This window comes from Haliaeetus albicilla, chromosome 8, assembly GCF_947461875.1.
Source record: "Haliaeetus albicilla chromosome 8, bHalAlb1.1, whole genome shotgun sequence".
Classification (NCBI taxonomy): domain Eukaryota; kingdom Metazoa; phylum Chordata; class Aves; order Accipitriformes; family Accipitridae; genus Haliaeetus; species Haliaeetus albicilla.
This window is the reverse complement of record NC_091490.1, coordinates 44467332-44493166: the sequence shown is the minus strand read 5'-3', so window position 1 is coordinate 44493166 and position 25835 is coordinate 44467332. Positions and strand designations below refer to the sequence as shown.

Genomic DNA, 25835 nt, shown 5'->3' with positions numbered 1-25835 from the left:
ATCCCCTTGCTCAGCCCTGGGAGCCCTGCCACTGGGCACAGCCCCAGGCTGGGCTGCAGGAGGCAGCTTTGTCCTTTGAAGAGCTGCTTCCCTGCCAGAAAAATGATGAGGTGAAAAGCCTCCTCCCAGAACCTTTTCCCTTGCTGGCAGTGCCATGTCCCTGCTCCAGCATCAGCAAGAAAGGAACTGGGAGCAGGCTGCAACCTGGAGCCAGTGGGTACAAGGCTCAGCCAAGAGCTGGGCCAAACACAGCTCCAGCTGCAAGATCACCAGACATCAGCTGCTGCAGGAGCAGCACACAAACATGCAGCCCTGAGGAGAGGAGGGTTGGAAGACCACAGTCTTGGTGAGACAGGAGGCTCCTGGCTAGAAATGCAAGAGCTGGGTAGCTGCAGTTAGCCCCTGCGAGAACCCTGCTCTCACTGCAGCAGCCGGTCTGTGCTGCATGGAAGTTTTGTCTCTGTTTCTGCTACAAAAGCATTTCCAGAGTGTGACACCTCTGTGAATAACTGAAGCCCAACCAGTCAGCAAAACAGCCGCAGTCTGGGGAGGCATCAGTCCCACCTCCCAAGCAGCCCCAGGAAGATGAAGCAAGAGCCCAAGTACCCTGCAAACTTCAGGCAAAGGTGCCAAGAAGGACAGAGTTCCCATCTAGTATTTCAAAAAAACCATTTTATTTACAGTATCATACACCTTCACCCCCATGTTAGTGGTTTTCCCTGCCTGAGACCCAGTGAGCAGAAGTGAAACCAATCCCTGGAAATGAAAGTCAAGAGCCACAGAGGCTGCACTACAGGAGAGTGGTGCTAGTACCCAGCAGCCAGAGCAGGGCATGGAGAGCAGCACCCACCCCACAGCCAAGAGTGGGCAGGAGGCTCCTGCTGGAGCCACGGCCCGCTGCCAGCCCCTCCAGGCAGGGGCCTAACACTCCAGGAGGTCTGACTCCACTGGCAGAGAGGGATGGCACCCCAGGACAGGTGCTAGCCAGGCAAGCTCTGGAGCTCACAGCAGAGGCGGGCACAGTGTACAGTACCATTGCCCCTTTGACTCCACACCAGAGAGATGCAGACGTCCCCCCTTGCCTGGGACGCAGACAGTAACAGCAAACAGTGCGGACACCCTGTCCCCCACCGGCCCCTTGTGGCTGCTCCTGTGCTCCTTGCATGGTTGCAGTTTGCCCCAGCATCTATGTTGGGCAGGTATCTTTTGCTGGGCTGGTAGCCATACCCACTTTCCCCATGAGACGCAGGACAGAGGAGCTTCGTGGGCCAGTGCCTGCCACAGCCTCTGAGGCAGCTGGCAGTCCAGAGGTAGTCAGGGGCCCTGCTGGCTGCTAGGGCTCAGCTGAAGAAATAGGTGGAATCCATCACCTTCTTCAGGTTGAATTTGCCTGGGGGAAGTGAGGGAGAGGAGAGGTCAGAGGAGAGCAGGGTCAGGGCAGGGTGGAGATGGGACAACTGGGAAAGAAGCTGCCCCAAGCCCTGCTTCAGGTTCCTGCAGAAAACTACTTCAGCTCAGGCCATGATGCACGATGGGTCAAGACAGCAGGGATCTTAGAGCTCCTCCAGGAACTGATGTCCCTCCAAATTTATCTGGGACAGTGGCAGGAAGAGTAAGACAGAAGAGCATAACAGCAGCAAGGCAGGGGAGGAAGAGAGGAGCACACAGCCTCAGGGTATGAACCATCCCTACCACTGGATTGTGCTGCCTCTGGGGCTGACCACAGCAGCTGCTCAGCAGCAGCAGAGCACTGGCCTGTTCAGCTTTGCAAAGGCAGAACAAAGGTTAGCCAGATGGTCTGGCAGAGGCAGGGCCGAGAGATTAGGAGGAGTTAAACTAATTGCCTTAATCCCATTGCATGTATATCATCTAGATCCTGGCAATTACCATGCTGAGTGCCTCACTCCCATCTCCAGGCAAATGCCTCGTGGTTGGAAACAGATGGGAGAGGAACAACAAGATTGGAGACGGGATGAGCTGGGTCAACCTGGGGAAAATCCCAGGGGCTCAGCTCTGGGGAAGGCAGGGACTGCTTGCAGGGGAATGTCTTAAGGCACTGCCCCATGGGTCTACAGTCCAGCACAGGCAGGAAAACCTGATCTTAGGGGATAGCTTTAGCACAGCTGGCCAGACCCTCACTATGTCCAACTTCAGACACCACATGAGCTTGGTGATTTTGGGGGCCACTCCCCATCTCACTCCCCTTGTCTCCAAACTGCTCCTTAGCTTTGCAGTTCCTGTCCTGTGCTCCTACCTGTCTTGGGGACATTTGACAGCTGCTCCATCAGTTTCTTCTGCCAGGGGGCTCTAGTCTCTCTGCCGGACCTGGATGAACAAGAAGGAAAGCAAATCAGCATGGGAGCTCTGGGAGAAGGTGCACCCTCCTCTGCTCCCCAGTGCAAGCCCCTGACAACAGGATTCAGCTCTTCCAAAACACATTGCACACCCTGCAGCAGGAGCAGGAGCTCAGCCCTTACCCACAGCAGCCCTAGGCAGGTGCTGAGGCATCTACAGACCCTGCCCAGGATTGGGTTGGTCTGTGCTGTCTGGCTCTGCAGTGGTAACTGAGGGCCACTCACTGGGCCAACCCAACGCGTGTCTTCACTGCTCCTGACTGTGAGGAGCCCAAGGCACAGACATTACGACCTACCCCAGGCCCACCGAACAATTCAAGCACCAAATCCTACTTCAGTAGCAAAAGGATGCAGACACCTTGTTTTTCACACTGAGATCTAAGGCAATTTGGGCGTCAGTCAAGAAGGAAGCAGAACTTCCCTCCAGAGCAACCCCCAGGCAGATGACACAACCTGTGAGCATCTGGGCACAACCACCCCTGGGAGAGGGAATCAGTGCGGGTAGGAAGGACCGTGGTGGGGGTTTGCCAACAGGTGAGGAATACCTGCAGTACTTCTCCAGCAGGAAGTTGGACAGATCCTGCAGGATCTTCTCGCTGTGCAGAGCCACAAATTGCTGCCGACAGATCTGATCCAGGGAGCAATGGTGAGTTGCAGGTTAACAGGTGTTTTCCCCTCCTTCCCCTCAGTGCTTTCTCAACCAAGACAGGTCAGAGTGAGGGAGAGGAAAAGCAGCAGGCAAGAGTGGGAAGGGGGGGCTGCCAGAAAAGGGTGAAGGGAATCAGCTTGGGAAGGGGGGAAGCAGAGGCTCCATTTATCAATCCACTGTACAACAGCCCTTGCAGCACTCCAGGGGAAAGAGCCCAGGGGCACCGACTCTGCTAGGCACTGTGTTTAGTGCTGCTTTACAGGCACAGATTCTCAGAGACACACTCTGTGAAGGGTGGAAGGAGATGGGGCTATGGCACCAGGAAATCAGCTGCAACCACCAGCAAGCACCCCAGGTTCACCTTGCCTAGGTGAATAAATCAGCCTGTGGAGCAAAGCCCAGGGGAGGCAAGGGCTGGCAAGTGCCCAGAGGACAGATCAGCAAGATCCCTGCTCGCACGGGACCCAGGAGGACATTTTTACCTGGTTCATAATGTCCACGGTGAGCGCGTGAGTCCAGTAGCAATCGTGGACTGAGACGAAGGTCATACCCTGCCTGGGAGGCAGCAGAAGGTGCCATGAGAGAGTGCCGAGAGCCCCCTCTCTGCGACATTCCCTACCCCATGTTGACCCTCTTGCTAGGACATAAGCAGGGACCATGCAAGGAAGGGGACTCCCTGCAGATCTTCAGAGAGACGTGGCTAACCCCATGATCTCCCTTGTCCCTGCCCTGCTGCCTCCTCTCCATCCCTTCTCTGCCAGAAGCCCCAACACCCACGCACCAGGGAAACCTCTTTCCCACATTGCATGCTTTGCCCTGATGACACTTTCCCAGCAGAGACTGAGTCCCGGAGCCAGGGAAGAGCCCTGGCTGCCCGCTCCTTACCTGAGGCAGTGCAGAGCTGTGAGCATCATGTGTGTGGAGTCCAGGGAGTGGATGAAGTTGGGTGGGAAGGCATTCTTCTGCTTCACTGTATCAGGCTTCCTGCAGCACAGAGTGGGAGACAGGAGGAGCTGGGGCACTTCCAGGGCCAAAGATGAGAAAGCCAGCATAGAGCCAATGCCAGCTGAGACCTGGGGTTAATGGGGGCAGCCCTGGAAGGGCTCCTCCAGGTGGCTTTCTGCAGCTCAGGGAAATACCAGGAGCTTTAGCACTCATTGGCAGGTTCCACTGATGGGAAGGCTTTGTCCCCAAAGCACAGGCTGGAGACAGCAGGGGCTCAGTAAAGACCATGGTTTCATACTTACTGGTTGCTGTTGGAGCTTTTCACACTCAAGTTCTGCATGCTGCAATTCAGCTGCAGGGAGAGAGAAAGGGGATCAGCTGTCACCCTGCACTGCCCAGCCAGCACAAGGCGCTCAGCACTGGCTTGTAATTCTGGAGAGGGGACTGCACTGACCAAGAGCTACTCTGCTCTGCAGGAAATGTCCCCGGCTGCAACAAGGAGCCTGGGCAGGGACCTTTCCAGGGCATCCCAGTCACCATGGCAGCTGCGGCTTCTCAGTGACACCTTGCCTGCTTCCCCTCCCAAGGATGCTGGCAGGCATCCTTCAACCCTTCCCAGTGACATGCTGATTCACCCCTGCAAGGGCTAAGAGAAGGGCTCCTGGAGGTGAGTGGCTGTGAGGACGAGACAGGCTGGGGAGATGTGAGTCAGTGCAGCAGCACGTAGGAGGCGAGAGCAGCGAGACTGAATCACTCGAGCCCTGAGGAAGGCTCCTCGGTGCAGGGAATGGGCCTGTGCCCCAGCTGCCTGTGTGGGATGGGAGCAGCAGAGCTTCCTCACCAGCCCACCCACACGCTCCAGTCTCTGCAGGGAGCAACGAGGCTGGAGGATGTGTCTGTATGCACAAATCCTACCTGCTCTGCGGGCTCACCCGCAGGTGATGCCAACCTGCCAGGCTTTTAGCTTGCTGCCTCAAAGCCTGGTTGTCCTTCCCCTGCTTCCCACCATGGTGGAGGGAAGGGTAGATGAGTCCTGCACACCAGATACTTACCACAGTGGACTTGGATCGATAGTAGGGCTGCACGATGGGGAGACCCAGCGGTGTGACCCACTCCACCGTCTGTCCTGACTGGGCAATGAGCTTGGCGCTCTCTGTCAGCCAGTTCTTTAGCAGAGGGAAGCAGGGAAGAAAGTGGCTGGAGTTAGTATGGGCAGCTGGGAGACCCCATCCCCTCCCAGCACAGGCAACCCTGACTCCTGCCGCTGACTGTGACAGTCCAGCACTTAAGGGGAGTTTGGCCCTGCACCAGGCACACTCCCACACCTCTGGGCTGGGACAGGAGGATCTTCTCTGGGTCAGGACCCAGAAGAATCATTTCTCCCCATGTCTATGTATGGGTGGGCCAGCAAGAAGAAAAGGCAGAGAGAGATAAAAGGCAACAGACACCTTACCTGGATATCTCGAGTCGCTGAGAACATCTCCTTGATGCCATTGAACACCTGCTTTACGAGGTAGTGAGATGCTTCCCACAAGTATTCCTGCACAGACCAGAGGCAGAGCAAGAGGTCAGGCAAAGGGGCAGCAAAAGATATGGAGCAAAGTGATGGGACCTAGGGTAAGCTAGAAGACCATCTCCCTGCTCCCTGGCCTCAAAATTGCCTCCATCACAGACTGTGTTAAGTCTTGCACTGTTGCAGACAGCTGGCTGTGAGTTGTGATGGAGAGAGGCTGAGATCAGCACTTCAGATGGCTCCTTGTCCAAGAACAGGCTGATCTCCGTGCAATGTCCCTGGACGAACAGGAGGCTCTCGCTGCCTCATCTGCCCCAGGAACATAACACACAGCAGAAACACTCCCCACACCAACCTGCTGTGGCAAATCATCCACTCAGCAAGAACTGTCTTACAGTGGGGTCACAGAACAAGAAACAGGCGTCAGGAGGAACAAGCCTCCAAGAACTCTGCTAGAGACAAGGGTCACTTCCAGAGGGAAGAGCACAGCCACAAGCCTTGTTTTGCATCTGAAACACCAGCTGAGGCTGTCATGCCACCAAACTGGGTCCAGGAAGGAGGAGGAGAGCCCCACCCGAAGAATCCCTTCCCACCCACAAGTGCTGGCGGACAGCTCTCCTGCAGGCTGGACAAGCCTGGCACAGGCATGGGGGGCTCAGTCCTGCACATCCCTCTGCTAGCTGAGATTTGGGGGGTTAAGGAGAGAGCAAGGCAGGAAGGAAACCCACAGGAAGTGCAGTGCAAGTACTTCTCCCAGGAGGGACTGAGAGCTGAGGAAAACACTGCTGGGGGAGGCTGGGGCAGGCACGCTACCTCAGGGAACTCATCAATCTCCTTGAGACGCTTCTCCATCTGCAGCCGCCCGCCGTAGCGTGTGACACCGTACACCACTGTCATCACCGTCTGCTTCACCACCTTGCGGCTGATGAAGCCTTGCAGCACCTGGGCAATCTTCACCCCCTGTTCAGCATCCTTCTTCCGAAACTCCTCAACCTGAGGAGGAGAGCACCCCAGGAGGTCAGCTTCACTGTGAGCAATGCTGGCCCAAGCCCCTTCCATGGCTGGGGGAGAGTCAGGGGGGCCACATGAGACCCTCCCAGCTGTGCACTGCCTGGCCTGAACTCCCATCAGAAACCCTGCAGCGCACCTTCACCAGCCTGGTTAACAGAGATCATCTCCTGAAGGAATCAAGAGGCATCCGCATCTCACGGATAACCATGCCTGCAGAGCCTTCCACTGCTGCCTCAGCAGAGCAGTGTCACTTGGCAGCTGGGCACAAGGACATGGCACTAGGACTGTGGCTCAGGACTCAGGTTCTCCTGCCTCTGCCATCCCCAATGATAACTGAGCAAACCACGCGCCCTCTGTGTGCTCCTCCCACCCTCTGGCCTGGTGCTGCCTGGACAAAACATGCTGAGACCTAGAAGGGAAAGCCAGGGGTTCAATGCCAGTTGAGTGAGCCTGGTAGATCTCAGCACACTTCACAGTAGGCTCATTTCACATCATGTTTTGCCAAGAAAACCGAAGACTTGGCAGCAGGGCCAAAGGCTGAATCTGCCCCTCCCCCCGCTCCTACCCTGCTCAAATGAAGAAAATCCCATAACCTGCAGGCCAGCCAGCTGTGACCAAGAGATGAGGAACACTCTCTGCTCTCTTCCACCTCTCTACCCTACTTCTCCCAGACTTCATTCAGAAGTGAGGACAGCAGAAATCCCAGTGGATTTTACATAGCTACCTCTGTCAGGACAGATCTCCACTGCAGCTGCTGCAGTGGTTCCCATTTGGGGAGGGAAAGACTCTCTGCCTCCGAACAGCTCATGCTTTCCCAGCCCTCTGTACACCGGTCTTATCTCGACCTTTCTCCTTGGGAGCTGGAGCGACCCTGTGCAACACAGTGGCAAGAGGTGGAGGTAGGTCCAAGAGGACACCTCCCTGTGTCCCTGCTGTGCCTTACCTGCTGGGCCACCGCACTGTAGACATCCTGGGGGACATCGCAAGGCATCAGATTGACGGAGATGGCGCCAATAAGGTCCCGGCCAAGAGCCGCGTAGTGCTGCAGACCATTGCAAGAGCCGTCCTGTGTGTGGGTGGAAACAAGGTGTTAGTGTGTGGATGGAGCCCTGCTCATCTGCCCCCACTCAACACCACAGATACACTTGGCTCAGAAGGTTATTGCCATTTTTCCCCCCTCTCTTAAGATAGGTTTGCAGCTGATATTCCAGCAGTGGCCAGGGCCACACTGGTTTCCATTTTCTTTCTGGACAGTTTTCCTATCTGGGTCTCATCACTAACTACTGCTGCCTATGAAGTTTAAAAAAAGAAAGCCTCACATCACACTGCCCCCTCCATAAATTTTCAAAGACATCAGAGCTCTGTGGAAACACTGAAAACCAGAAAATTTGGAAAACAACAAATCTGTTTAGGATGCTAAAAGAAGCCCCAAGAGCCGGCAGTCAAAACCACCTCAGAAAACCCAGGAGCAGGATCAGAGGCAGGAAGAGGCAGGCCAAGCTGAAGATCACTCAGCAAGCCACAGCTGACTCCAAGGCTCCAGCTAGCTGTGCTGCCTCTGCTCTGTGGCTGATGAAAACATCCTCCTGACAGAAACCAGCTCCGACCCAGCCTTTCCCAAAGCTGCAGTTACAGACGCACACTGACCAATCTGTCACAGCAGCTGCCCTGACAGCCCTCCTGGGACCAAGATCAGCTTGGATGAGACAGGCAGGACCTGAATGATGGTGTGGGAAGGTCCTGCTGTTCCCCAAACAGAACCAGCGGAAACGCTTCTCACAGAAGATGCACTGCTGCTTTGGACCGTCCCTGTGCTTGGGCTCTGCCTGGTCAAAGGGAGCCTGCAGCTGCCGGCAGGATCAAGACACCTCTCTTCTCCCCCTCTTCTCCACACCCTGCAGTGCAGCAAGTTGCAGAGCCGAAAACTGACAGCGCTCTGGCAGCCCTGCCACGGCAGAAGAGCTGCCTCTATTGACCAAACACTGATGACTCAGGTGGAAAGAGACTCAGGTGCCCTCCAGAAGATGTCCTTGCTTGAATTTCATTAATGGCAACCTCCACGCACCCCCAACAGCTCTCTTGATCTTTTGTTGTCATAAGAATATCAGTTTAGACTGTCTCATACATATTCCAGACCAGAATACACTCCTATTGTCCCCTCTCCCCCCCACTTCGTTATGGCCATCTGATCTTCTAATGAGATAAATGAGCAAACCCCTCTCACCAGGAAAACAATTAATCATTGTCTCCTATGCAGCAAGGGTATTTATCAGTGCAGACAGATAGCTGGCTGGGCAGCGGCTGCAGAGAGAGCTGCAGATCTGCTGGGACACAGCAGGGAGAAAGGGCTGAGCACTAGCTAACAGGAGCAGCTGCCTGCCTCATCTCTCTGGCCGGGAAGGACAGATGCCTTCAGAGAGCTGAGCAGCATGTGAGCAACTGCACTTGTCCCATTCAGAGTGTGGGCATGTTTGGGACCAAGCAGGGACAGGGTACATGGTGACAGCCACATCACTGAACACAGGGGACAGATCAGCTCTGTCCCCCTGCCCTTCTTCAGAGGTCCAGACCTGCCATCTTTTGCTCCTGCAGAGCTGCTTGGCTTCAGCCTCAGAATGGGAGCGGAGCAAAGGCCCCAAAAGCCTCAGCAGAGTCCTGAGCACTTGAGACAGGCACGTGCTGTCATGCACCACACCACATCCCAGCCAGCCGGGGTCAGGCTGACTTCCAGTCCTGATCCCACAGCTGGAGAAGGTAAGACTGGCCCAGCTCTTACCCTGCAGGCAGCTGACGGCGCTCTCCCAGACAGGCTCTGCTCCAGCCAAAGGAAGCAAAGCAGCACTTGACTGTACTGGCTTATTAATGCCTGCATGCAGAAGCAAATTACTGGAGTTCTCAAGCCAAGATGCCTGTAGTCTGCACTCCCATTCTTAAGAAAGCCTAGCCACATGGTGTGGTAAATGAAGTGTCGGAGACCTGGATGCTTCTGCCCTGCCTGTTTTCCTCCCTGCCGCTCAGCTACACGGGCCACGTGGATCTGTTGGGCTCCTACCTGGTGAACTGGGAAATGAGAGATGTAGGCTGCTGGATCCGGGGACCTCGAGGCTTTGGCGATTTCCATACAGCATGCCAAGGCTTGCCAGGGCTCATCAGTGTTCATCCACCACTTCCTGCCCTGGGAACAGGAAAGCACATGCTGGTAGGAGCAGGCAGTGCTCTTATGGCACCCCAAAGCAAAGGCAGGAGCCCCTGCTCTCCTGGGATATACTGGGCAAGGCACCTCCTCCCACCATGCCTCCACTTCCCTAATATTTATTGTGTTTTCAGATAGAAATGTGTTATTTAGGAAACTCTGCAATGCTTTGTTTCCCTTTTTCCTCTCAAAGTGTTATTCTTCAAAATGTTTTTGTTTCAAAATTGATCTGATTTCCTTTTTATTTTACTTTCTAGAATCTATGCTAAATGAGAGGAATGGTTAAGTGTCCTCTGAAATTAAAGATGGCACTGATCCCTTTTTTCCTTAGCATGTTTGAACAATTCCTGCTTGGATGCCCACACAGGCGAACTTCACCGCTTTCCAGTTCGGTCATTGAAGGGGAACCTCCCAACTTGCCTCGGGCTAGCTGCAGGCTCCCGGAGCCCACGCTATTCCCCTGTGGTTCAGGGTCCCACCACTTCATCCCAAGAGTGAGCAGAGCCCTGCCAGCTGTTCACCACATACCGTGAGCGGGTGGTCAGCTGAGTCCAGGATCTCCTCTATGATTTCATTGGCGTACTCCAGCCGCTCCTGCAAGGCATTTCTCTTCTTCAGCCCCGTAAGGTTAATGAGGTGGATCTTCAGCCAGTCAAGGCCCTTGGGCCCCAGTGGCTTTCCCTCTGCGAAAAGCAGGATGGCCCGGGTGACATCATTACCGAGGTGGTTGAAATAAGGTGGGCAAGGGTAAGTCCTGCCTCGGAAGTCCATGTTGTGAGGAAACCAGAACACCTTGTCCCTGACATAGTTGGCGATGGAGAGCTTATAGAGTGCATCCATGCGCAAGCTGTGCATTTCAGCTGTCTTCTTCTTGTACAGCAACAACTCATGCTTCTGGGACTTGTTCATGGTAGAGGAATTGCTGGGAGTGGCAGGAGGCCTGGGGGCCTCAGAGATGGGCGGTGGGATGTCCAGCTTCTCATTGCCTTTGTCATTGAAGATTGAGATGATGATATCCAGCACTGGCTGGTTGATCTTCCAGGCGCAGTTGCCCAGCTGGTTCAGGGCATCCAGCACGGGGTGAAGGTTCACCGGAGGACACTGCTCCAGGAGCAGCTGGTGCTGGATGGCCCCATCCACAAAGCGCATCAACTTGGTGTCATTCAGAACAAAGGCACCAAAGTGGGGGGAGGTCCATGGTACCGGGGGGCACAGCATAGGCATGGCAGAGGAGTTAAAGGTCAGCAAGGTCTCTGCAGCATCTGACACAATCTGGGAGAAGATGGGATGGGGCTTTATCAGCCCAATCTGGAGAGGAGAATCAGAGAGGTGAAGGTCAGCAGTAGAGGATTAGGGCTGGAGTCTGGAAGAGCATGTGGTCAGTCAGCCATTACATAACAGTCATGCCAAGTAAGGACACTGTTTGCACAGAACCAGACGCTCCTCAAAGTGTCCCTGAGCAGGAAAGGCAGCAGGGAGGGGAAAAGGGCCTTGCAAAGGCCCAGTTCCAATGAAGAGGTGACCTGCACAGTCCCAGAGCCCCAAGGACAAGGCTCACCTGCCAGCTGCTGCGGAAGGAGTAGACGTGGTAGAGGACGGGGATAAGCTTGTGCTCCAGGTGAGGACTGAGGGCATTCCTGGGCACCTTGACAGCATGCACCAGGAGTTCCAGCATATGCATGCCCAGGCGCATGATGAGCATGTATGGCCAGCTGCAGTCCTTCAAGTTTAGGGAAGGCCCAAAGCCTGCTTCTGCCACCAACTTCTCCCAATATTCCCGTGGCAAATACTCGTCAGGCTGGGAGGTGGAAGGAGAAAATTGGGTCAGCTGGAGGGGCCAGCCATGCTGCTCCCAGGGGGTTTGCTGGAGGGGATCTATGTACCTGGAACATGGCTCTGAGAAGGACCCTCCTGTCTCTGTGTCTCTGTGAGGTCCTCCCTGACAGGGGTATTTCAGGAAGGACTGCTGATGTGGCTGGGGTAAGCCCACAGTAAAAAACTGCTTCTGCTGCAGGCCAGGACAGTAGTGCTGCAAAGCCCTTCCTCTTACCACATCCCTGTGCTGACACCCTGTCCACACACCATCCCGACCCTCCTTCCCAGACTGCCGATCTGCCTCCCCCACCATGCCATGTGCACACAGCTGTGGGAACAACCTGCTCATCCAGCCCTCAAGCTGCCCAGTTCGGTGGCCTTGGCCCCTTCCTCCCCTCCCATCCTGCCCTGCAGAGCACACCCTCTCAAGTCCCAGAGCTCTCCTGCATGGGATGTCTGGCTCCAAAGGATCAACTCTGCCAATTTAAAACCTTCTAGCTGAGAAATACCCACGGCTATGCCAGAATTGACCTGCCTGTTGCCATGGGGCAGGGGGCTTGCCAAGGGGCCTTACTGGTTCTGGTGGCCTCTGCAGCAGCAGGTTTCCAGAACCCAGACCTTGTGCTTGCGAGGAGGTGGACAGACAAACTGCCTTGCCCCATCTCCAGCAGCTCTGCTGCTCTGTAACCTTCAGGCCCCACGACCCCCCCTCTCCCAGGCATATCTACCTGGCTGTCCTTTGCCAGCAGGTGGATGTAGTCCTCATAGACCTCCTGCACCTTCTCCAGCTGGCGGCTGCGCAGCTTTCTCTGGGTGATGTATCTGTTGTAGACTTTCGAGCCCAGCTCCCTGGCCAACACAGCCAGGGATTCTCCTTGTGGAGAGAGGGTGTTGAGGATCTGAGAAAGGAAAAGGCAAAGTGCGTCTTAAGGAGGGAGGAACAGAAAGACAGAGCAGAGAGACAAAGTGGAACTTAAAGCTCCTGTACGGGGAGCATAAAAAGATGCCGATTCCCATGATGCTGAGCAGATGATGAGGACGGAAACATGGCCAGGACAGAAAAGGGGCTTCTCTGGCTGCTCAGCACAGGGAGCAGACAGAGCCTGCACCTAACAACCTGGGCCAACTTTGAGGCTCATGTTCTGATTCTGCTGGCCCAAGCGAGACATCAGTGCCTTGTGGCAGCCCTATGGCCGTCCGGGAGGCCCTGTTCCTGTAGCTCTGCAAAGGCAGGGCAGGGTCCTACCTGCAGCATGATGCCCACATACTCCTCATCCGGCAGCAGGCACAGATAGGGGTAGAGAATGTTGTACCCCGACACCGTCTTGAGCTTGGACATGCTGTGCTTTGACTTCTGCAGGGCCTGGAGGATGGAGTCATGCCACCGGGAACGAAGGGTGGCCAGCAGTTTGCGCTACACAGAAATGGAAGCAAGACAGTAATGCTGTGGTGAGACTGTGTCACCAGGGAGCTGCCCTCCTTTTTAGGCCCCCGATCCCTGCCTCTCTCCCACTGGTCCTGAGGGTTGAACTGCCCGCCTTCCCTCCAGACATGCAGCCCCCAGACTCCAAGCTTTACCGCTTTAATGGCTTGTGGGGTCAGAGGTTTGGTTGACTCCACTGACTCGATGGTTATGGTGTTGTTCAGCTCCATCTCCAGCTGCTGCTGAAAGCGCTCCTGCAACTCTTGCACAGAGAAATCCAGCTTGGGGTACGACACCATCTTCTCCTGCAACAAGAGTGAGGCAATAAGTGCCAAAAGCCAGAGGAAGAGAAGACATGCTCATTCTCCCAGCTTCCCTGCAAGAAGCATATGTATGAGTCTCTGGCTGGCAAACCCCAAGGAGTCTGGAGTAAGAGGCCTCTCCAGAGGCTGCTCTGTTCCTGTATCATGGTCAAGCATCCCCCCAAGCACCTCCTCCAGTGCATGAAGGTCATCTCCAGCCCCCCTGCCAGCCCTCGACTTCTCTGTTCCTCTGTAAGGCTGCTGGTAAGGCTATTCATTTGATTTATTTGCATGGGCTACTGAGCAGATATAGGGCTAAAGAGTTCTTCCCATATTACAGTCCTGGGCTGGACCTGAGGACACCTGTGAACACAATTTGGCCGGCTCCAACACCTCCCCAAGCTGCAGAGACATCCCTGAGCTCTGGAGCTTACTTTGGAGTAGAAGTCCCGGAGCAGAGAAGACTTGCAGGTCTGTGGGCTAGGTGGAGGGGGCAGCTGGTAGTTGGGCTGGACAATCCTGATGGCCCTCAGCACCTTCTCCTTCTCATCTTCCTCAAACAAGCACTTTTGGAAGAGCTCATCCACATGGAAGCCATCATTCTTCAGCTGCTGCATACATCTGAAGAGGGGTAGATAAGACAGGCTTAACCTTTCACAGGGGACTAAGTTGTACAGAAATCAGCACATAATGAGACACGGAACAAAGTTTTTAAACAGAAGACTAAGCACGGAGGAGACAGATGAGGGTGCCCACTTTTGAGGATCCAAGAGCCTTGACTGTATCAGGCTTTTCCTTCCTCACTTGTGCCCTCAACAGCATCACCTGGACCCACATGAGACACACCACAGGACAAAGAGCCATCCCTCCCCAATTCCTGGCATCCACAACAGCAAAACTCTCTCCCAAAGCAGGTCTTGGAGGCTGGCACCCACCAAGAATTAGCTCTGAGCACAGGGCAGGAGACTCATACATGGCTCCAGGCCATTCCAGGAGGACTGGTAGGGCTTCCCCATGCCAGGTGGTTCCCAGCAGCTTTCCTCTGCACCACCCTTCATGCCAGGGCAGCTGCAGGCGGGTGCAACCTCTCACACTTGTTGGAAAGGCTCTGACAGGCCTGGGGAGAGGGATGTGCCCCATGCGCTTGCTCTGGGATGCCTCTTCCCTTCTCCTGCATGCTCCTCAAAGCATGCTCCATGCAGCAACTGCTGAAAGCCTTGCAGCAACTTGTGCCTGACAGAGCTGATGTCTGCCCAGCTCCAGATGGCAGAATAACGGTGCAGAAATGGGCATAACTGGGAAACCCACAGAAGGCAGGCAGATGCCTCAGTCCACCAAAAGCATGACTCTCAGGCAGCCTGGCAGCAAGACACTGTCCTGCAGGAACAAGGGAGCTCCCCCTGCCCTCTGCATACAGCCAGGAGCCAGCTTGGGGCTGCAGGAGCTGCTGGGGTGGGAGTTGCCTCCAGATCACAGCCTGTCCTGACAAGGTCACCCGCCTCAGGTTACAGCGATCAATTATCCACCCTCCAGCCCACACCTCTGTTGAGCAGGCGACTTTCACCTTCACACCCGGGTGGGGAGACTGAGCTCCGCTGCCACTGTGAGACTGAGCAAAAAGATGCAGGTTCCTTCACCCACAAATAACCCTGCTCTCACCTCCAGCCCGAGCCAGCAGAAAGGAACCCATGGGACTGGTCACGGCTTGGGCAAAGGGGCAGGGGACTGCAGTTCATGTACCAAGCCTGGGGGCAGCTGCAGGAGAAAGCCTGAGCAGCAGGAGTGGCCGCAGTGCCTGGGAGGCAGCTCTCTTCCCTGCAGCTCCCATCACTGCCAGAGACCTGAATCCCCTGCACACAGCACCATCTCCCACTCCTCAGCCCCACAGAGGATGCTGCGGGACTCCATCCTCCTGGCTCTGCTGGGTTGGAGCCAGGATCTGGGGCACAGTGGAGCCTGGAGCCCAGAGCCCCCCCTGCCAACTGGCCTGGCCTGCACCAGGTGACACTGGAGGGAGGACAAGCAGACCCGGGTGACAGCAGCACCAGCCAAGCCCCAGCCCAGGCCCCCATCAGCCACAGAAAGCTAAACAGGCAGGAGGGAGCCCCTCGCAGCTTTGGGAAAGCATCAAGAGCCCACGAGGTGACAAACAATGCCCTGAGCCACAATGGCAACACACTGTGAATCCTGCTGCTGCGTGCACCCCAGCTGCATTTTGGTACATCAGGGAGCAGGCAGGAGCTTCAGCGAGGAACAGCTCTATATCTCTGCAGAGCCACGCTCCCCAAAAACCACCCCACAGCAGCCCAGTTAAAACATGCAACTCCCACCTTACGCCCCCAAAGCAACCCCACAGTCTGTGAGCAGAGCTAAAAAAAACCTCCATCTCGCATGCTCCCAGTACAGGCTCAGCACTGCTGTGTCCAACTGGGAGAGCACGTTTAGGAGCAGAAGGGAAATGAGAGCTTGTACCCACACATACAGCACCAGCAAACAGGAACAGTTGTGGGGAAACACACACATGCCCTGGCAAGGCTTGGGGGTGACAAATCTGTGCAGGTGTGCTATAAACATCTGACTATAGACAGCCATACAGTTGTACTGCTGTATTGATGCAACACCCACACACCCAGGCAGGAAAGTCAATGCCAGTCACTTCTGAATCAGCTGACTGGAAGACGTTCACTCAGAGGCATCTAGAACTTGTTAACCCACCAAGGGACACAGGAGGCCAGTGACAAAACGCTGAACCACCCAAGGGTGTTTGTGCAGCATTAACATATCACCAGAAAGCTCTCTCCATCCTCTGGCAAGGCAGCAGGTTGTGCTACCAGCCCAAGCACTGCCCTAGACCCAGCCTGCCGGGATCTCACAGGGCTTCTTCAGCTCCTCGCTTTGGGTCTGACACTTATTCTGCCCATTATGCTCCATGAAATCCACCTGAATCTCCTGTCCACACTCCTCCAGAGCTGGCACCCTGTAAAAAACAGCTGTTTGGCTGAGCCTACCAGGAAGGACAAACGCCATGGAGGTGTTATAAAAACAAATGGAGGAGCCGTTCCTGCTGGGCAGTGATGGAGGGGCCAGTGGGAGAGAGATGCCCAGGATAGGTGCAGAACCAAGAGGCTGCTCCCAGCCCAGGGAGCTGCTCTGTGGGAAGCAGACACAGCTCTGTCCAGAAGCAAGGTTGTTCTCACCTCCTACATCTCCTTTCCCTGCAAGATCTTGGACAAACTCCCTAGCAGCTGGGGGTGGCAAGAAGGGACCACTGTGGGAGCACTGCCTGCCCCTAAATCTGACCACGAGAAGTGGGTCAGAGCATCTAGATGTGCACGCAGCAGCGACAGGTCTTCCCAAACCCGGGCCAGCACATCTCTTCCCCAGAGAGAGCTCCCAATTCTCCCAGCACAGCAAATCAGCAGGCTGCGGAGATGCTGGCCGGGGTCAGCGGCACCCTGTGGCCAGCGAAGTGCATTACCTCTGGATGGCTTTGGTGCACGACTGGTTCCGGCCCATACACTCCAGCACTGCCGCATAGGAGTCCAGGCTGGGCTGGAGGCCGACGGACTCCATCATGGAAAACAGCCGGTTGATGCGCTGCAAGCAGCCCTGCGGATGAGAAGGGAAGGGGGCTGTGGACACAGACACGAGCAGCCCCAAATCACAGCTTCACACCCCTCTGCTCCTGTTCAGCTTTAGCCACATCTATCCTGCCCCATCCCTTTCTCCCCCTCAAAGCCACCTCACAGGGATCAGTGGCCTCATATCAGCTCCATCCCTCTCAGCAGAAGCCAAGCCCTCTTGCTGAAGGCAGATGTGACAAACACAGATAAAACAGCGACCACTGTTTCTACAAGCATGAGGATCCTCCTCCTGAGCCAGCCCCCCTCTCCCCCTCGGCCACCCAGAAAACCTGACAGCCAGAGTAGGGTAGCAGCCCACAGCTTGGTACCTTTCTTGCCCAGATACGCATCACGATGTTGTACGCATTGGTATTCAAGAGCCTTCTCTTCACAGGGGACCTGTGGTACAAGAGAAGGAACCTCTCGGCCTCCTCTGGCTGCTGCAAGAACAAGAAGCATTCAAGGTTGGACTGGATGGTCTGCTGCAGGACCTTGTGCTGGCTGCTGTCCTTGTTCTTCAGCACCCTCTGAGGCCTCTGTGCCTTTGCAGCCTCCTTCACTGCTACCACCATGGGCTTGCTGTGTGCATAGACGTTGCGGGAGCCAGCGTGGCTCTGGCTCTCGGCAGCAGCTACTTTAGCCTTTGGCCTCTTCAGTCTCTTCTCGGCTTTAGCTTTGGCCTTCGCCTTATCCTTTCGTTTGGGTTTGGCCTTGGCCTGGCCCTCCAGAGCCAGCCGGGAGGCAGCAATGGATAATTTCCGCTCCACCTTCAGCTGCCGAATGTACATCTCCTTCTTCAACTTCTCAACCCAGTTTCCGGGCCTGGCCGGGCTCTCACCCCTTCCCCTGGGAGTGGGCTGCTCCTCTGCAGGGCCAGGAGCCACCACTTTCTCCAGCAGGTCCTGGTACTTGTCATTCCCCAGCGGGGCCAGATCCACTTTGTTGACCGTCATCTCTGGGACATTACTGGCTTGGAGCTGCTTCACCCGAGCTTTCAGCACTGCCAGGAAACACACAGCCGGGGAGAGGTGAAGGGATGTAAGGCACAGCAGAAGGTTGTATCCTACCCCAGGGCCTCACCTCTGGGAGTGCCCGGGAACACACTCAGGAAAAGAGGTTCCGCACAAGGACTTCTTCCCTCCTTGGCCAGCCCTCCTCCCAGCAATCAGCTGTTTTGACCGCTGTCTTTCTGGGATCCACCCTGTCATCCCAAGGAACCCAACAATGTCACTGCAGTGGAAAAAGCACCAGCTCACGCTTGTCTAACCTGCTGCCTGGTCACTTCACTGGGCCTCTCTCCAAGGACCTCACGCCCCCAGCTCACCTGGGCAGAAAACCCAAAGCCAGACCATGTTCCAGGTCAGCTGGCAGGGCCCTCACATGCCCTGGAGGGACTCCTCTACAGTCCCTGAGGACCACCCTGTGTTTTACAGCAACTCAACGCTCCCTGTGGGTAGGGTGGGCCTCCAGGTCATTAAGACAGGACAGAACTTGCTCAGGGAGGCCAGCAAGTCCACGGGAAGCCCCACATCCTTCCCCAGTCTACAGGTATTTCCAGTCCCAAATAACTTCTTTATGGCTATATAGAATGGGAAGACTCCTAGAAAAACTCCAGGACACCAAACAAGGGAAACCCCTGCAGCTCTCCCAGCCCTCCCCGACTCACCTTCCAGCAGCTCCGTCCTCTCGCAGATGGCATTTCTCCTCGCCTTCTCCTTGGCGCTGGCAGAGGAGTAGTTCCGGAGAACACTCCATGGGATCCCTGCAGCAGACAGACACAAAGACTGGAAGGTGAGAGGAAGCTTCACCCCTCACGCTGCTCACTGCCGCACAGCCCTGCCCCAGGCCACGGCTGGGCCCCAGCTGGGCAGCGGGGAGGGCACAGAGGTGAGGGATCGAGCGGGTTTCTCAGCTCAGCTTGCAGGTCCCAGCAGCCTCAGCAGCAGTGCCACAGGAGGGCGGGGGGGCGGAGGGGGCAGCAGCTCTGGGATAGGGACACCCCCCCGCACCCCTTGGCTCTAATCTTGTGGAGGGAACACGACCGCAAGGACGCCACAAACCCCAGCGCTGTTGCACGGGGTGACGGGACCCCCGCAACCCCCAGAGCAGGCACAGTCTAGCCCACAGCAGGGACAGGGCCCCAGAGACCCCCATTTCTACCCTCACGGAATGCCAATGCCCCAGGACACCCACAGTCCCCATCTCTATCCCTGGGCGGGGCTCATGACCCAAAACGACCCTCCTAGCCCCCAGCTCTGTCCCAGCGAAGGGTTCAGGACACCAGGAACCCCCACGGTCCCCAGCTCCAGTCCTAAGGGGGGGGGGGGGGGGGATACTCGGGACCACAGGAACCCCACAGCCCCAGCTCCCTCCCCACGATCGCCGTCAGGCCTCCGGGACCCCACAGCCCCAACTCCAGCCCGGCGGCTGAAAGGCAGGGCCCTCCCCGCTCCGGCTCCGGCCCCCTCCCTGGTCCCGGTCCCGGTCCCTCACCGGCGCCCCGCAGCCGGGCCGGGCCCAGCAGCGCCGCCCGCAGCCGCAGCAGCGACATGCCCCCCGCGCTACGCCGCCATGCCGCGCCGCGCTCCCCCCATCCAGGGCGCAGGCGCCGCGCGGTGCACGCCGGGAGCGGTAGTTTCGCCGCGCCGGACTACAACTCCCATGGTACAGCGCGGGCGCGCCCTGCGCGCCGCCTGGCGGCCGTGCCGGCCCCGACGGCACGGGACAGGACGGGACGGGAGCGGAGCGGGCGAGCACGGTGGGGAGCACGGCGCTGCCCCGCGCCCCTCCCGAGCCCGGGACGCCTTGGGCCAGACCGCAGACGGACACCACCCCCGGGCCCGGGGACCATGGCAGTCCCGCACCCCCACAAGCCTCCCCCCCCCCCCTACCCTGCCCGAGGGGCCCGGTCCGGTCCGGTCCGTGCCCCTGACCACCCGCCCGACGCGGGAGCCGGTGGGGACCGGAGCGTGCGGCCTCCCCAACCGGGCACCCTGCCAACGACGAGGGCCGGGAATCTGGGGCAGCTGTCGGGGCGCCGATTTATGAATGGGAGGCCCCGCCCCGCCCCGCCCATTGGCCGCCGCGGCCCCCGCCCCGCCCCGCCCCGCCCCTCCCGCCGGCTCGCCCCGCGCTCGGGCCGCCCGCGCCGTCGGGGCCGGTTGCCGCCGCCGCCGCCGCGGCCATGGCCCGTCGCCCGCCGCCCCGCCGCGCCCCGCCGCCCGCCCGCCGCCCGCCGCCATGAGGCGCGGGGGCCCCGCCGCCCTCGCCGCCTGCCTCGCCGGGGCACTCGCCGTGCTGGCGGGGCCGGGACCGGGACCGGGACCGGGACCGGGACCGGGGGCGGGGGCGGGCAGCGCCGCCTGGGGCGGCCGGCGGCCCCCCCGCAGCTACGGCCACCTGGAAGGCGACGTGCGCTGGCGGCGGCTCTTCTCCGCCACACGCTTCTTCCTCCGCATCGACGGCGGCGGCGGCGTGGAGGGGACGCGCTGGAGGGAGCGGCCGGGCAGTGAGTGGGGCCGGGGCCGGGACCGGGGCCGGGACCGGGGCCGGGGCCGGGGCCGTGGAGAGCCGGGGCCCGGAGCCGCTCCCCGCGGCCGCGCGGTGTCCCGCCGCCCTCCCACCCACGGGGGGCGAGAGCCCGATCCCGCCGGGGCTGCGGCGGAGGCGGGCGCTGCCGGGGCCGGGCACGGGGCAGAGGGCAGGGCGGGGGGCGGTGGGGGCCGAAGGCTGGACGGAGGCGCCCCGGGAGGGCGGCGGGACCCCTGGGACCCCGCTGTGCCCGGCCCGGGGAGCGCCCGCAGCTCCTCCCGCCCAGCAAAAATCTCTGCCAAAGCCTTTCCTCCGGCCGTGCGGGAGCCGCAGGTCCCTGCTGTCCCCTCTTGTCCCCGCTGTCCCCGCTGCCCCTGCTGCCCTGCTGCCCCCGCTGCCCTGCTGCCCCCGCTGTCCCCTCTGTCCCCACTGTCCCGCAGACGGCTGGCCAGTGCACGCAGCTGACTCGAGCACGAACGGTTCCTGCTGCCCTTGCCCCCGGGAGCCCCTTTCCCGGGGTTTGTTTGCCCACCGCACTGAGGAAGCGATGAGAGGTGTGCGGACACTAGCGTGCTCTGTCTAGGGACCCGGTGTCACTTTGCCAGCTCTGCCCAGTGCCTGGGGTGACCGGGGGGGGTCCCTCATCCCATTTTGTCCTGCCAGTGCAGACAGGGGGGCTGTCTCCCCTGCCCTGCGTTTTGGGTTATCTTCATTCAGCACTGGAGGGGATCTGATCGTTCCCTTTAAACATGCTGGGGAGGATAAAGGCTGAGGAGGAGGAGGAGGAGGGATGGAGGGACAGAGGAAGCTTCGGGATGATGTTGGTCTCAGAACCGAGCATCGGTGAGGCTGGCACAGGAGAGTGGAGCAGCCCCGTCGGAGGGGACCACAGAGCATCCACTACCTGCAGAGCAGGTCGGGGCTCAGCACAGCCTGAGGGCACGTGTGGACTGCAGGGACACCCGTTGCGCGGGGACCCGGGTGGGCACAGCTGGCAGCCCCCACCACAGCATGCTGAGGGGGGGACTCCTTGCAGCATCCCCACGGGCTGCTCCTGCAGAGGGGCCCGGGGGGCTCATGGGACCGGGCAGCGCATCCTGGGAGGGGGAAAACAGAGAGGGCGAACGCTGCGGGATGTCGTCGCTGCCCAGGCTGTGCTGCGATCTGGAGCTTGGGAACAAGGAGGCAGGATTAGGCCTTCCCCTGGGGCTGGGGCTGCGTCTGCTCCACCCTGCAGCCCTTGGGAGCAGCCGCGTGCGGCAGTGGGAAGAGGCAGCTGCGGAGGCCAGCACCAGGGTCCCCGCGCCAGCGGAGAGGCTGCTCCCGGCACCAGGATCCTGCCTCGGCTCTGTGGCCACCTGCTCCCACCCAGGCCCCCTCCAGGTGATGGTGCCGTGAGTCCTGAGGGGACACGGCACCCACAGTACGGCTGCAGGAAGGGTCAGGGCTGCGAGCCCAGCCCCGGCACCTGTGGTATCGGCCCATTTCAAGTGCTGGGTCCCCGCACCCTGGGAGTGGGAGGGGGGCACCAGGCTGGCAGGACAGTGGCTGGACAGGGCGGGGATGCTGGGGGCCTTGGGAAGGGGGAATGCCCGAGCATCCCTGGGGGGCCCTGGCAGGGCACGGGGGCTTGGGATGGGAAGGATGCTGCGGACGGGAGCAGCATCCCCCAGCCCATGTCCTGGTGGCAGCAGGGGCTGTCCTGTCTCCTGGCTAGCGCAGGAGGATGTCACCCATCCAGCCACAGGACAAAGGAGCCCAGCCCAGCCCAGGGAACCCTCTTGTGGTGTCGGAGGCTGTCAGGAGTCGTGACCGGGCACGCTGCCAGTGCCAAGCACTCCAACACGCGTTCCCTCAGCTGTGGGGCCTGGCAGGTGGAGTGGCTCCAGGCTGTCGCACGGGGCTCGCTCTGGTTATCGGTGCAGCAGATAACCTGCGCTTGGGCTGGGCTCGGGCTCTGCTCCTCAGCCTTCACGGCAGCTGCCGGACCAGCCCTGCCAGCGGCTGCGGGGTGGCAGGGGCTGTCCCAGGGCTTCCCCTGCCTCGAGCCCTGCACCTGCCCCAGCCTCCCTGGGACCCCGCTGGGGCAGAGGGTGTGAGACTGGGAGCACTGGGAGCTGCCTCCTGGCTGCTGCACGGCCCTGGGCTGCTGCCCCACGCCTGCAGGGACCCATCCCCCCCCCGCAGAGCCAGGCACTGGCCGGGCACCTGTGACCAAAGCAGGGCAGAGCCGGCCGGGGCGCCGGGAACAGCAACGGGGGGGTTATTTTTAGAAAAGCAGAAGTTTTATGTTATAAATAGCAGCAGCTCCAGACGGTGATCAAGTGGGATGGATTCGCAGGCATTTGCTCAGCCCTTCCCCATGGCTGCCGCTTGTCAACGGCTTCACTGGGCCGGGCCCTGGGTGCCGGGGCTGGGTGCTGGCAGTAGCACGGAGGCAGTTGGGCTGAAAATCCCCTCTTACACATGGCCCCCAAGGAGCTGAATGCTTGGGAGCCCTCACGCTGCCCTGGTGCCATATCCACTCTGTCCGCTTCTGGCCAGGGCACGTGTGCCCCCAGGCAGGTGATGCCCAGGGAATGCCGGCTCAGCCGGGGTGTGGATGCCTGGTGAAAGCCCCTGCCCAGGGGCTGCAGCCCCCCGCGCCATGCATGCTGCCACCAGCCAAAGCCTCCGCACATCCTCCTACCCTAGCCGGCCAGGGCAGCCCCGGGCAGCGGCACCCATGGGCAGCTCCCGCTGTGGCTCACAACCTGCCCGCTGTCCTGCCTGCATCTCTGCCCACTGGAGATTCCTTCTCCCCTTCCCCCAGCACCATGTGTGTGCCCGGTGGGCAGCAGGGCTGGCCTCGGCACTCTGGGCTGGCTGGGCATTGGCAGGTGCGAGGCAGTGCAGGAATCCAGAGGCCCTGATGATGCTCTGGGTGTTTCCCCTGTCAGAGCTGCTGGTCCGACCGCATGCCTTTCCCATTAGCGGCTGTGCTGGGAGCTCGGTGGCCGGGCACACGCACGTCAGCCCAGCCATGGCCGGGCCCCGCTGTGGCTTCGCAGCCCGGCTGCAGCCGCCTCCTGGGCTCGTCCCCACGTCCTGCAGTGCTGCCGCATCCCTCCTGCCCATGGTGCCCGGCACAGAGCTGTGCATCTGTGCTTGTGCCAGCTGGGCTATTGATACCAATGTCTGTCGGCAGCACCGTCCATACCGTGTTCCTGCCCCTGCAGCCCTCTGCCCAGGTGCCTCCATCCACCCTAACGCAGCTGTGCGCTGTCACTGCCACCCCCCCCGTGCACACTCTGCCCCTCCAAGGGCCACGCCGGCCTCGGTGCCCCAAGTGCACAGGGGGGCGAGTGCTGCGAGAGGCAATTCGGGTCGCCAGGGCACCACCGCAGGTGCATTCGGGACAGATGCACAGGCAGAGCTGCCCGTGAGGGGAGGATAAACCCGGTCAGCAATGGGCAGAGATTTGTTCCGGGCAAATGGACGTTGTGCTTGGCATCGCTCCCACGCAGCCCGGCTTCTGGGAAGCAGCTGGGGCCTGGGGAGGAGAGGAGTAAAGATCAAATCCTCCCCTGATCAGAGGTTCCCCCTCCCGCTCCCGGGTCAGGCAGCAGCCCTCGTTCCCGCCGTCCCTCCAGCTGCTTCGGCCCCGGGCGAGGGTCAGCGGCGCTGTCCCTGTGGGGGCGGCACTTTGTGGCCACAGACCCGTCGTCAGGGCAGGACCCCTTGGGGAGGTCACCCGTCCCTCCCCGGCTCACTGCCGCGCTTCCCTGTCCCGTAGGCATCGTCGAGATCCGATCGGTGCGTGTCGGCGTCGTGGCCATCCGGGCGGTGCACACCGGCTTCTACCTGGCCATGAACAAGCAGGGGAGGCTCTACGGGTCGGTAGGTCGGACGCTGCCTCCCGGGAGGGACCGGACCGGGGTCAGAGGCACAGGGCAGAGCTGGAACGGGGGGTCCCAAAGCTGCCGGGACTGGTGCCCAGGAGCGGGCTCCTGGTTTCCCGTGCCCTGACCGGCTCCCCAGCAGGGGACGGCACCCACAGAGCCCCTCTGCCCTCCAGGGACCGGGGAGGAGCCGGGGTCCTGCCCTGCCCCGTTCTCGGGCTCCGACCCCACCGGAGCAGGGTGACGATGGGCCCCGGCCGAGTGCAGCCGCCCCTCACCCCCTTCCCTCTCCTGCCAGAAGGAGTTCAGCCCCAACTGCAAGTTCACGGAGCGCATCGAGGAGAACGGCTACAACACCTACGCATCGCTGCGCTGGCGGCACCGGGGCCGCCTCATGTTCCTCTCGCTCAATAGCAAGGGCAGGCCGCAGCGAGGGGGCAAGACGCGCCGGCAGCACCTCTCTACCCACTTCCTCCCCATGCTCGTCAGCTGAGCCCCGCGGGCGGCTCTGGACCGTCCTGTAGGAAAAAATGGAGAAGAGGGTTATTTTATTTATGTACATATCTATTTTTTTTGCTATTTATTGTTTTATTTTTAAATGTATGGCGCAGGATGGATGTGGAAGGCAGATACTCCAGACACAGCCTGCAGCCGTGCAGGGACATGGCTCTCCCCACCATCCTGCCAAGGCAGAGCCGGCCTGGTGCAGCCTGGGGAGCGCAGCCACCACGTGCTGCCGACGTCATGCCCCTGCCTGTGTAGCCCGAACCAGGTGGCCATCGCTCTGCTAATGGCATCTCTGCAGGGACTAGGGCTGGGACGGAGGCTGCAGGGCTGGGACGTACCGGCAGGCTATGTTTGTCTTGTGTCCAAGCACTCGTGGCAATTAAAGCTGTGTTCATGGTACGGAAAGGGGAGTGAGTCTTGGAGCTTTGATGGTGGGCTTGGCTCGGGCCAGGTGGGGTTGGCTCTCCCAGGGTCGTGGCTGGAGCCACCAGCATCGTCCCTGCTGCTGCCGGTGGGGAGCTGGTCCCCGCCATGTCCAGCTCCTCATTGACCCACACCCTCACCCGAGTGTGCAGGCAGAGACGCATCCAGCCCAAAACCTCACCCACAGGAAAACAGAGCGACAGCTGTTCAGCGGCACAAAGGAGGGAGCAGGAAAAAGCAGCTGCCGGCGGCGGAGAGCCTGGACCCTGCGCTAGCACCACAGGAAAGCGCTCGCACGCGTGACCCACAGCCAGAGCAGCGCAGCTGCTCTGAGGGGGAGCATCCCCCGGGAGGTGCCAGGCTCTGTGCAAGGGGATGTGGCCCTGGAGTCCCAAAGGGACAAGGCAGAGGGGGATGAGGGCTCGAGAGGGTCCCTGGTGCCAGACAGAGCAAGAGCCCAGCCCAGCCGAGTGTCCCGTTGCAGCATTGCAGTGGGCTCTGCAGGACGAGGAGCTGGGCAGCACCGCAGGAGCCAGCCCGGACCCTCGGGTAGATGCAGCCCTGGGGCTGCCCCTGGCTGGGAGGAGCTGGGACACTGTTCCCCACTCATGTGCAGACCCTGAGCCAGGACATCATGAGCAGAAAGAACCAGACCCGCTCTGGGG

At 59.5% G+C, this 25835-nt stretch overlaps 2 protein-coding genes across 4 annotated transcripts; one reads left to right on the top strand and one right to left on the bottom strand.

Annotated features, from left to right (window-relative positions):
* Positions 1–652: 652 nt before the first annotated feature.
* Positions 653–19423, bottom strand: POLRMT (RNA polymerase mitochondrial). Its single transcript, XM_069790650.1, has 21 exons — positions 19322–19423; positions 18495–18590; positions 17158–17828; positions 16684–16814; positions 13640–13826; positions 13059–13208; positions 12727–12894; positions 12209–12379; positions 11224–11463; positions 10194–10973; positions 9525–9647; positions 7416–7538; positions 6275–6454; positions 5402–5488; positions 5001–5114; positions 4251–4300; positions 3889–3987; positions 3486–3558; positions 2900–2982; positions 2255–2325; positions 653–1390 (listed from the first exon to the last, which is right to left on the bottom strand). Exons 1-21 carry the CDS (start codon positions 19377–19379, stop codon positions 1341–1343), a joined length of 3705 nt encoding a protein of 1234 aa, XP_069646751.1. The 5' UTR covers positions 19380–19423; the 3' UTR covers positions 653–1340.
* Positions 19424–19961: 538 nt separating this feature from the next.
* Positions 19962–25155, top strand: FGF22 (fibroblast growth factor 22). 3 transcript variants are annotated; one of them, XM_069790646.1, is made up of 3 exons: positions 19962–20336; positions 24135–24234; positions 24539–25155. In XM_069790646.1, exons 1-3 carry the CDS (start codon positions 20069–20071, stop codon positions 24762–24764), a joined length of 594 nt encoding a protein of 197 aa, XP_069646747.1. In that variant the 5' UTR covers positions 19962–20068; the 3' UTR covers positions 24765–25155. The 3 variants fall into 3 exon arrangements, with proteins under 3 accessions (XP_069646747.1, XP_069646749.1, XP_069646748.1); XM_069790648.1 differs by having other exon boundaries at positions 24135–24238; positions 24542–25155; XM_069790647.1 differs by having other exon boundaries at positions 24135–24238.
* The last annotated feature ends 680 nt before the right edge of the window (positions 25156–25835 follow it).